Source organism: Neodiprion pinetum, chromosome 7, assembly GCF_021155775.2.
Source record: "Neodiprion pinetum isolate iyNeoPine1 chromosome 7, iyNeoPine1.2, whole genome shotgun sequence".
Classification (NCBI taxonomy): domain Eukaryota; kingdom Metazoa; phylum Arthropoda; class Insecta; order Hymenoptera; family Diprionidae; genus Neodiprion; species Neodiprion pinetum.
The window spans coordinates 3,613,807-3,626,545 of record NC_060238.1 but is presented as its reverse complement, the minus strand read 5'-3'; the positions used below and the strand labels follow the sequence as shown (position 1 = coordinate 3,626,545).

At 35.9% G+C, this 12,739-nt stretch overlaps 1 protein-coding gene across 2 annotated transcripts in view; it reads left to right on the top strand.

Annotated features, from left to right (window-relative positions):
- Positions 1-12,739, top strand: part of LOC124223146 (nephrin) — a 228,003-nt gene that overhangs the window by 177,280 nt on the left and 37,984 nt on the right. For both annotated transcript variants that reach the window (XM_069137749.1, XM_046634880.2), the window contains one exon: positions 6,860-7,068. In XM_069137749.1, the coding sequence (XP_068993850.1) occupies positions 6,860-7,068 (209 nt within the window). The remainder of the gene's footprint in view (positions 1-6,859; positions 7,069-12,739) is intronic.

The following is a 12,739-nucleotide window of genomic DNA, read 5'->3' as shown; positions in this document are numbered from 1 at the left end:
CAGCTCGGCGAAAGGATTGAACCGAACGGGGCGAGGCGATGTTTTTGGGAAGGGTGAGGGGAGGGGGAATTAATTAGAAACAGACCCAAGGACCGCGAAACGAACGGCGTCGTTATCAACTAGCAAATTCGTAGCCAAAGAACGGTCAAAATGCAAATTCGTCTTAAATTTTGGTCGTTAACAGCAGACGTCCTCGGTTCTTAGTCGAAAGACGATTTCTCTCCCCCCCCCCGCTAAAAAGCAAACCCCCACCCCCCGCGTAATATTCTACAGCTGTTAAATGGATATGCAAATCTTAACGCTGATGTAAGTCGCATCACGCTTCGCCGGCTCACTCGTACTTTGACAAACGATCTTACTTAACAAACTGTTATTACTTACGTACTTATGCAGTTTAGTTAACAGTTATATGGACCCACGTATAAATAGTATAATTTTGGAAAATCGTCTAGATTTAGAGACAGCTGCCTAATTGAAACCAGTTTAATCAAATTTAAACGTCGTTTAGTTTTTATTTTATTCTCACGTGGTTGTGACGATGGGTAAAGATTTCAAAGGAATTTGAAAAACGTTTGACGGAATTCTTTCAACGCGTACAAGGTTTTTAGAAATCTCGTTTGGGTGGGGATTTTTTATAACAAGGAATAAGTGTTTGAATAAAAATTTTACCAACGAAAAATTCGATTTGTACTTAGTGATATTATATGTTTTTAGTATCGAGTCGGATGTAAAGTTTTTCGGTGAAAAATTCTCTACGAATCTTTGAATTACCGAACAACTTTCAAAGATTGACGAAGAAAAATGTTGGTCAAGCTTTTTCAAAGTTTTTGGTAAATAAATTCAGTAAACTTTAGACGGAGTCTCAAGGTAAGATCGCAAAAATTTTTTCCAAATATTCCAAACTTCGTAGTTTCGTAAAAAGTTTATTTCTTTACTTCAAGCTTTTCCGCCAAATAATTCGGAATTACGCGTTTTCGGAACTTTTCAAATTCGAAATTTCAACCCCGCCCCGTTTTAAAGATCCGGGGCCAAATAGAGATGCACGATATCTCGATTTCGGCCAATTTCCCGGCTTAAGCGGTCGGAAATCGCGTGTGAAGTGAGCCGGTTGCTAATTAACTGGGGATTAATTTATTAATTGGTCAGGTTGATAGGGCTCAAGCCGGTGCAACTACAGGCAGGCTTGGCTGGCTGAATGCGGTTTGGTGCTGTTTTCGTGCAGATCATGCGGGATATCCGTTAAGCTTCCAGCGTTGCACAACGTTTCGCAAAGCTTTTCTCGAGCTTATTTCGCTTTGAACCTGCGGCCGCTATAATCTCTCGCCGTTCGACGTTATCTGGGAACTAATGAGCCCGAACCTTCAACCTTTTGAGGGATATATCGGACGTACCCTCTGCGCAAAAAATCTTTGAATGGAATAGAAAATCGCCAACGGAATGATCGAAAGCTGTTATCAAATTCGATCAAATTAATTTCTCTAATTATCACACGTTTTTATCGGTATTCAAAATAATTCGGAGAGCTACGAATTTATCCTAGACAAGGTGAATAATTTATGATTTTGAAGCAACTACGATATTTTTATTTCATTTATTTTTTTTTCATATTTTTTTATTCACACTTGAAACCTCAATTATTTTAATTAGCTGAATATCATTGTTATGATTTGAATCGTTTTCGATATGTTGAGGCAAGATGAATTTTTTTTTATTGACAAGAGATTTGGAAACTCATGAAACTTGAAGCAATTACAAAAAATTGAACAATCAGATCGCAATGATTTTTTGATACGTTGAAAAGTTTTCAGGACGTTGAAACGTATTTCAGAAAACTGTTTACTCGTGTTTTTGTTTCTTCGATCAGTTTCATCAAATTTTCAATATGTCCCAATGGAAATATTTCGAATCTTGGGAAGTGGATATTAGACACTCTTTCTCAGGAAGTGTAGCAAAAAAAAAAAAAAAAAAAAAAAAAAAAAAAAAAAAAAAAAAAAAAAAAAAAAAAAAGAACAAACCAAAAACGATGCGAAATTAGTGTCAAAATTGTAGAGGAAATAACAAGTAAATAAATAATCAAAGGACGTGAAATTTATTTTGAAAAAATGTCAAGTTCTGGGAACTTTAAGCTGCGTGTTAATTTTTTAATTGGCATTAGAATTCGTAGAAAAAAAAGAAATGCGTTATATGTACGTACACGATAAACAAATGAGCCTATAAAAGCGATATCAAAAAACCCATAAATCACATCAGCGGTATAAATATTAACTCACCGCTGCACCCATAAATTATATACATACGATGTATAATTTGTCGAGAAATTTGAGCATTCCTTATTGTTGTTGTCGTTGTTATTATTATTATTATTATTATTGTTGTAATTATTACGTTATCGTTGATATTATTATTATATATTTTGCGGTCGTTTTTCCCGAGCACAGCAGCACGCACAAAATCACTTCGCCGGTCGATTCTATCGGATGATTGATTGCTTCGCCGTCGGGAAACGATGAGAGTTGATTACTGTCTGAAACAACAGCGAACAAAACTGAAAATGGTATGAGAGAAGAAAAAGGTAAAAAGGGGGAAAAAATGAGAAATCAGCGTTAATAAACAAGGAAGCTAAAATTCCCGATAAGCGGTGATAAGAAAAACAACGAACTTTGCGACATTGCGGAAGGCTCGCGACCAGGGCCGTAATAATGCTCAGGGTCCTTTTAGAAAAGTGGTCGATTTTTCTGGGACGTGTTTCGTTCGGCTGATTAAACACTGCCAGGTGAGATTTTTTTGGTTTTAAATATTCTGCGATTGATAACAACTCGGAAAACTCGTGATCGATAAAATTCAAAATTCAGCCGGTTTTGAACTAAGAAAAGATGCGACGATTGAGCTCAAAATCATCAAAATCCGTCAATCAACTTTCAAGATATGATATGAAAAAAAAAATTCGCATGTTGTTTGGTTGATGTCTTAATCGAATAAGTCGAAAACTGCCAGACTGGTCATATTCAAAATTTAATTAGTCTTGAGTTGAGAAAAGACTCGTCGATTAAGACCAAAATCATTCAAATCCGTTGATTCGTTCTCCACATATCGTCGAACAAAACATAATCGAAATAACTTCCGTTATTCATTTTTTCTTCAAAAAAAAAAATAGAGAAAATTTAAAAAAAACAACTTCATTCACACGTACGACGTTATCATTTCAAAAAAATTTCACAGTAAATTTTCGACGGTCGTTTACCGTCTTTATCATCAACTTCTGAAGGAAGAAAGACTTGTTTTTGTGGTTTTCGTGAGCTATTCGAGGTCGCTGATCGTTTTCCCGCGGTTGAAATTCGGCCCTGGCGTTATTAAAAGCGGGGAGGAACTATTAATAAGCTAATTTGGTATTCCAAGGGGTGTTGGGCAGGGGGGCAGAGGGTCGTATCGGGAGTAACGCGCGTTGAGACTCTAAGTAAGTAATAGCTGAATGGCGTGTACGCAAGGGATTCAGATTTATGCCGAACCTTCAGCCCTTCTGTATATATCGGTATGGGGGGTTGTAACGCGTGTGGGGTTGAAAAGGTATAAATTTACAGCGCCGCGTTCCCGTTCCTTCACCCCAGCTTTTTCGCCCCCGCATCATTTTCTCTGTCCTTACAACGCACGAGCCTCGATCATCTCAATTATTCTTCCAGTTTTGACGCCCGCGGAAAATAAATTTACATTTAATGAGCTTATGCATGTACGGTGTGCTTTGCTAACGACCGAATGGCCCGTCGTCTGCTGTTGTTTAACGCGCATGCGCCACAATCTGTGATCAGCTGTTTTCCAGGGTTACCAACCGTCATCGACGTAACCTCAAAAATTTTTACACTTTTCGCTGATAGTTGTCAAAATTTTTTAGCGATGGGGCGTGGTTGAAGGTACGAATTTGAAAATTTCTGAACGTGCCTAATTATTTACTGGCGAAACTTGAAGTGAAGAAACCAATCTTTGAACAAAGAACAAAGTTTCGAATGGTCGGAAACCCGACGGCTCAAAGTTCCGAAATTCAAATTCCGCTAGAGCAAAGTTTCGAAAAATAATGTTTCGTTAGAGTGAAATGCCGAAAATTGAAATAAACTCACACAGCGTAGTTTACTCAACGATTAGGTGTAAAAAAATTAAGAACGACCAGGATTCCGAACGTAAAAATATCGAAAATCCAAAACACAGAAAGTTGAAATCGGTGAAATTTCACTGAGCCAGAAGTTGACAGATCTGAACATCTTCGATCGTTCGGAATTTCGATGTTTCAGATTTTTTAATTTTCTCATTCTCACCCTTTCGCCATTTTGACTTAAATTTCGATTAGACATGTATTTTATTTATTTTTTTCTTTTCGGTGTTTTCCGGAAACTTTCACCAAAGCTTTCCGTTGAACTGATAACTCTGAATCCTCACGACAGCAGTTTAAGCTCGACAATGTTACATGATCGGAATCCCGTGAAAATCCAACGCTATATGAAAACTATGCGGAGAATTTAGGGTCGGATTTTGGTCATGGCAACGGCTGAGCCAAGCCTGAGGCCCAAAGCCTAGCATGCAGGCATCCGATACTCGCCGCATGCCTTGGAACAAGCTTTTCGCGTCAACGTCCTCTTATACCGCGGTATATCTTCCCTGTTCCGTACCTTCGGGTGAACACCGGAAATCCGCAGGAGAGAGCCAAAAAGGAAGCGGAATATTCGTGCTTAAATTTTAAGTAAAAAAGAAATTCTACTTATCGACGGTATCTAGGTAATATTTAGTGAAATTATTTATTTATTTATTTTTTTCTTAATTTATTAATTAAACTCCGTTTCCCACATACGGGAACATAACTCGATGTAGAATTCTCCGCTCTACGCGATGGTCAGGTCATTTTTTATCTATCGATAGCAGGTTTTGAATAAAACGCATAAACGACAAAAGTTCATGTTTTCTCGAAACGCCGTCTATGCAGTTCAAAACTGACTTAAGATTTGAGTTTCTGAGGGTTAAAAACCTCTTTGCACAAAAATGCAGCCGTATCCCCGAACAGTTTTAATTCAGACCTATTTTTGCTGCACCAATATGGCGAGTGTATACATATACATACTTATAATATATGTATATGTATATACGTGTAAATACGTTCTCGCATTTGTTCACAGCGACAAAACCAGACAGGCCGAGCATCGCTTTTACTACATGATTTACCTCGGAAGCTTTTATCGCGAAAAAGCAGAGCAACAGAGAGATGACGTATTACATATGTATACATACATCGTGTGCAATTAGACACACGTGTATTACGTATATCTATATAAATATGCTATAAACGAAAGAGAAATAGGACAGTTAAAAACTTTGACGAAAAAAAAAAAATTAAAATTTATGTGTAAATAAAATTCAAACTAGTTGGAAAGAAACATAAACTACACGAATAGAGATGATTTTTCTAGTTCGTGTGGAGATGAATTATAAAATTTGTTTATTCGTATTTCTATTTCCGACTAATGTTGTTATTTTTTGTCACGAGTGTTTGGATTTTCATGGAATTCATTTAGTAATAAGTGATGGAAATAATACTAAACCCTAGCGTGGAATATCATGATTAATATATTTGTAATTGCTTTGAATTTGAAGCGAATGAATTTAAGACCATCGATTTTAATTTGATTTTAAAAAAGAAATTTCGTCCTCATAATTTGAAGCTATTCTTGGAAGTAAAAACTCTTTTGCTTTTCTTCTTTTCCTCTTTATCGCAGAAAGGGAAGTGGCCAAATATGTATATATATGTACACATATATATATCTTAAAAACTTGATACAGTTAATGAAATGAAATTGAATTTCCGAGTAAAAGTTTATTTATCAAATATCTTGCCTCTTACATTCGAGTTAATTATAATTATTATACTTGTTATTCGTCCCTGCAATGGAAAATACGTGCGAATACATACATAGAAATTATTTAATTTACGCGTTACAACAATTTAGTGCCGCTACACCTGCACCGGCTGGGCGAAAGCTCGAAAGCTTGCGTCGTTATTCGCGCGGGCAATTTAATATCGGGCCGATGTCGATCCAGCAAGCTAGCTTGGCTGGCTGTTCTGTACCTGGGCGTAAGGTAGATATAGCCAATAGCAATTAACAGCTCGGGTAAACATTGTCAAAATACACCTGGTGCTAACTGAACTGAACCACTCTTCACACCCCGTAGCGAAATCGGGACGTCGACTTAACGATGACTGCGTGAAAAGCTCCTCAAAATTCATCAAAATCATTTTTCCGTCGTGTTGAAATTTGTTTAAAAGATATTTACCAATATCGTTCTGCATTCGTAAAGACTATACAGGGGGAATCAATTGATAATGTAATTTAGAGACAGGAAATTATTTATGAATATGGTAGACAAAAATTCGCACCTTTGTGAAACTTGAAATTTTCGAAATTTAAAAATTATTTTTTCGATTATAGTCAGAATCGAATCTTCATTCTACACAGAAAATTTTACCTTCTGGAGTGTCATAATATCTTCCAAATCTCGAAATCCACGTCTTTCAAACACCGAAAAAGGGCTTGAAACACTCCAAGAAATTTTCATTCTACGCGGAAATAAAGAAATGGCATTAATTCTACGAATTTGCTATCGCGATTTTGGAAAATCCGTGCAATTTCTGTACTTATGCGTTAAATGAAAATTTTTCTGTAGCGTTTTTGTTGAGAATCGTGTACAGAATGGGGCTGTTAAGCCTTTTTTTGCGTTTGCGTTAAAGATGTCATGTTTCGCTGATCCTTTTTCATCTTACGAAGCAAAAAAATACGCGCAGCAAAAATTTTCATCACGGCGTATCTTTTTTATTGTTTTTCAGCTACGACATGAGGCCGCAACAAAAAGAGCAGACGTCACATTGGAAAAATCCAGATCACCTCAACGAACGGGCAACGTTCAAGGCGACAACCGAACCCGCGCATCTCAACATCAATCGCGTCGAGGAGAACGACGAAGGAGATTACAGATGCATGGTTGACTTTACCAAGAGCCCAACCAGGAACTCCAGGGTTCAACTAACCGTAATCGGTGAGTGATGAAAAAACAAAAAATTAATCAATGCAAGCTCAAAATTTTACAGATTCAAATTTATTTATCGAGTACTTGGACGAGCACGCGAATCTTGCAAAAGTGTCAAGCTGAATTTTTTGCCGTCAATTTTTCAAATTCAAAAAAAAAAAAATGTACCACACATTCAATTTCAAAAAATCATATAGCTTGTTTTGTTCTTATCAGTGAATTATCCATAAATTACGTAAAGTGGACTGTTAACGAACTAAAGAACATTCATTTGTTTCAAATCAAAACTTATGCCTTAATGCCTATCAGTGATTTATTTTAAATTCATTCGCAAACAAAACGAGCTACATTGTTTATTTGAAATTTGACGACTTATACAAATCGAATGTCAAGTACAGATTTTACCGCGAAAATTTAAGCTGAAAAAGCTCAATCAACAATCAATTTGAAAAGATTTTTCATGCATTTGACCTCGTTGTTGTTTGACTTTGAAAAACGTGGCACTAATCCAAATTTTAAAAATCTCAGGTTACTCCGCTTGTTAATAAATTACCCAGCAAAATTTCATACCCGTTGGTGCATCGAGAAATTGCACAAACCGAAATCCGTAGCCGCGCCTAACTTGTTTCAGCTCTTAACACATTTTGCGGATCAATCAAACCGTGAGCTTTAAACGCACTTAAAAGATTGCTGAAAGCTTTGCGCTTCAGGCATTTTCTGGCCTCAGGCTTCGAGCGAACCGGCTCTCTTTTCATCGTAAAAAGCGCTGCCGTTATAACGCGGAAATTTTACACGATGTGAATATCAGGTTACGTATAGTAAAAGTCAGGCATGAAAAGCGTTATATGGATTTTGGTCTTAGTGTTTTATTTTTTCTCGGCTTTTCTGTTCTTATTTTAAAGAAAGATAGAACAGAGTAAGAAATGTCCGATAATTCGTTGCATATTGCAAATGATTGTGAATATTTGTTAGAGAAATTTTTTCGAAACGATCAGATTATGAAGAAGGAGAAAAAAATGATACGAAATTTTCGAATATTAAATCGAAGATATTTTTCTGATCATCGAATCTGTGTTACTGTGAAGAAAATCTTCCCTTTACACATAATATTGTGCTTCGTATGATTTTCTACGGAGATTCGAATCTCCGTAAATTAATAAAATATTTAATGTATAATTTCATGTAATATTAAATAAACCTAATCACATATGGTAATCGTTTTGCAAAAACGACAAAGGGAAGAAACTTATTTCCTCAATAAAAGTGTCATTCCAAATTATTGTTCTGTCTCATGTAGCAAGACTTATCCAATAATATCTAAAATAATAATATCTAATATATCCAAATCATCTGCAAGAACTTTGCAATCATTCGCAAATCGCTTTACAGATTTTCATTAAATTCGTTTACTCTTTTCCATAAAGTGAAGGACAGTTACGAAAGGGAGATTTTCAGTCTCAGAGATCGTCCGATACAATATGTCCGTCTGTCGACGCAGCTGTCAAAATGCGTTATGGACCACCAGGGCGAATATTAGCCTGAGTCAAATACCGCTGACACATTTAATCGTATTTGCTTATCCTATTCCATTCATGGAAAATCCGTGCCTGCCTGTCTGCATGTGTCGACAGTTGAACTAATTTCACAGGTATTATTTTGTGCTTTCCTTTTTTTCATAATTTTCTCTCTCAATGATATTGCAATTTATCAGCACTTTATTCTTGGTTTTAATTAAAATTGTCATCGACGATCTTTCAGATGAATTAATTATTTCAGAATAATGTATAATTGCGGGATACTTGATTTTGGTTTGTTTACAAAATTAAATGACTGATTATAATGTTCACATTCGAAATGAAATGTAGATAAACTTCAAAGACAGTTTTCAGCAATGAACTCTAATAGAGTTTGAATAATTTTCACTTACTTTGTATCGGTAGAAAAATTTTCGGGGATGAAAATTACGAAATAAAATCAGAAATCGAATGAATTCTAGATTACAGAGAAACGTACGGTTATCTTAAAATTTTATTCAGTTGAAATTACTTATTTAATAATTTTTTAAAACCCTTCATTGCTACGCACAGCTCAAGCGGTGATATAAAAAATTTCTTCGCGGGATGGCAAGAAGAATTCTGAATACAGATTCTTACATTACCGACACCAGCCAAGACACAAAGCTTTTTCTTCAAGAGGATAGGTGATTTCACTAGTCTGGTTGATTTTATCGATCATTGGGTCATTCAGTTGATCGTCATTATCGATAAAGTCAACCAGAGTTGTGAAATCCCCCACCTTCGAACGTTCTGTAAAAGGGTTTGCGTCTTGGCTGAGTGCCGTTAATGTAGGAATCCGTATCCGGAATTCTTCTTTCTATTAAACTAATTTTAGTAGAATTTGAATAGTGTTTTGATCGCGGCGTTAGTAAATTATTTACATCGAGCGAAGGGCCCGAATTACCGACTCTCGCGTAATATTGAACCCTTATAATTCTCTGGAAGCACGTCGGGTGACGCCCGGCATTTAATGAAGCCCGCTCCTTCGTTAGCGACTTGACCGTAATCCGCGTTTATAGTATATGTATACTCTACGTTGTGTCTTTGCATCTAGATGTCTGAATTCCGGACCGTTCCTCTGGAAGGCTAAAGACGGCGGCGATAAGCTTCAAGCTTGGCGGGTATATCAAGCCAGTAAACTAATTGCAAATCAGCTCTGCGACGCGGGCGAAATTTCCAACCGGTAATAATCACTGAGACGACAATCCTGGATGAAAAAACTGGGATATTTTTATTTTTTTTTTTATTTTTTCTGGCTGGATATGGCGACAAGTGTTGAACGCTGAAATTAAAGAAAACAACGTGAAATTACAGAAAGAAATTCATACGTACAGTGTGAGGTTGAAAGGCTTGTCTGCAGAATCGTTTTTTTTTTTTTTAACGATACCTGTTTTACTCAATTCTTCTAGTTACTGTAAAAAATGAAAAAAAAAAGTGAATTCATTGTTACGAAATGTCCCATATATTCCATAAATGTAGAATGACGACCTTCGATTAAATAGCCTGCGTGTAAAAAAATTATCAGACGTTTCTCCCTTGCGGCCGAATTACAGTTGGATACAAACTCATGTGTTTGGTATATATACATGTATATAAATATAAATATGGTACGTTACAAACTCGTATATCTGACCTCGGATAATTACGCACATAGAAAAAAAAATACACGGTATTTCACCTGCAGCTTCTGACCAACTATTATATTTAGGGAAAAAACACACGCACGATGTTTTGCCAATGGCTTAACATTACGCGGATCGCTCACGCAGCGAAACTATCATATATTGTATACACATACACGCACACCGATGTATCGTACATGCCACGCTTACATACCTATCATCACAAATGGTCAGGCATTCGTGCTGCACGGAGACAGCCGCTCAACTCTCCTCCGCTAAAGAGGCAATAAAATTGCCCAAATTCGACTCTGGCGTGTCTCACGTTAAAATGTTTCGAACGCAGGGGTCAGGGTCAACTTATAGCTGCGAAACGCGGAAATAACGTAATAATTGTTGATATCAAAAGTGCGAAATTAACCATTTCGTAATCCAAAGGGAACGACTGAAACAGGATGGAAAAACGGTTTGATAATCTGAAACCGATAGGACTTTGGCACCCGGATAAAAAAAGTTTTAAGAAAGAAAAATGAAGAGGAAAAAATTTCCGAAGAATCAAACGTTCATGCGTTTTTTTTTTTTTTTTTAATAAATATATAAGCGGAGAAAAACAATCCTTTGTTTAAAAAAAAATATATGGGTATCGGTAAAACATTGAAAGATGATAATATTTCCTGCAGAACCGAAAGTTCACATTAAACGGGACATTTAAATTTTTCATGCCCATCGTTTCGTTGTAAAGTATTGTAAGTTTTAGATTTTTTCATACAGCTGTTTTCGAGATCATCGCGTTTTTGGGACTCTAGAGGTTCGAAAACTTGAAGTTTCTTCCAAATGGAAAAAAAAAAAATTGATTTTCTACCGAAACCAATACTTTTCATATTTCACCAAAGTTTATGAGATGTAAAAAAAATTGGCAATTATTATTGAAGAAGAAACAAGAGTTTTTTGATGATAGCGTAAGAAATTTTGATCTCGTGGAGACATTTCGTAAGCATCGTATTTCTCTTAGTTCTTGAAGTTTTCGCCTTATTTTGCTGCTAGAATAATCGTTAACGTTGAAAATCAAAATTGCTTTGAAAATTAACGAAACGATCAAAACTTATCCTTAAAAAAATCGTTACACGTAGAATTACGCGAACCGCGTTCCATGTTGAATCAAAAAAATCTCACGTCAATCGGCAGTTTCGAATAACCAGGATCGCGAAGTGGGAAAAGCTTTGAGAAAAGGGAAAAATGTAATCGAAGACGAAATAAAACCTCGAAATAACAAAAAAGAACTCCGCGAAGAGATGAAAGTCGAAAAGTGTGCGAAGTTAAAAAAAAATTAAAAAAAAAAGAAAAAAAGAAAACATAGAGAGAAATAAAAGGGGTGGAAAAAAATTTGTTCAACCTTTTGCCTTTCGAACCCGGACGAGAGCTGCGTCGAATTCAATTTTCCTTCGAATAAAAATTCACGTCAGCAACGGGCGACCGCGGCCTTTCCGAGTACCGAATTATTCAAATTTTCGAGTGGCCGTTCGAGGAGAGAGAGAAAGAGAGAGAAAGGGGGAGATAAAACCGAAGTCCGCAACCGTTCCTCTCGAGTCAAATTAAATCTTTTGGATTAATTAATACACCCGATTCGCGGACGCCGTTTATCGAGGACGCAAATTCTCCCTTGAATTTCTACCCGCATTTACGATCCTGGAACTCGTTTTCTCCAACGAACGGTCCTCTACTCTTAATCATTTTTAATGTACTACATATATATATATTTATATATATGTAATAAATGTATAAATTAAATCCGTTGTAACTCGAAATCGCAGGAGAGCGAGAAACCAAATTAAATCAGTCTGTATTCGTCCTTCGCTACTTTTCTGCAGATCGAATTAAGAGTTTCGATTTTATTCATAATTATGTAAACCGTTTCTTCAAGTTTCATGTCAGGCAAATGTTTAGGTTAATTTTTTTCTCTGTACCCAAATATTATAGTTGTAACAACGATCGTTAAAATGTATTTTAAATTTTTCTCATCCCTTTTCGTGTTCATAGATTTATTTACAGGGACAAATACTTTCAAGTAGATTGACCATATTTTTTTAGGACCCAAACATTATTTTTTTTGTCCAATGCGACAAATATTCCGTCAACTAGAGATTTTAGTTCTATTAATTCATCTTTAATCTAAGATACAGGATTTTTTAAAACGATTTTTTAAATATTCTTATAGATTCTAGGTGTACTGAAATTTCGTAATAATCGCACTCTGCACGATTAAGAATTAGAATTTATATACACTTCTCAATAAGAGAATAGAGAAAACAAAGTCAGAGAGAAAGATGTAAATGAAAATGTAAAATAAAAATTAATTCTCTCAAATTTTTGTAATACAAGTATATTCTTTGTAATAATTTTTTATCCAGATATTCATATTTCAGTTCTTCTAATTCTTGACACCCACTCCGTTGAGTAAACCACGCCGTGTGAGAATATTTTAATTTTTTCGAAATTTGAGTCTGT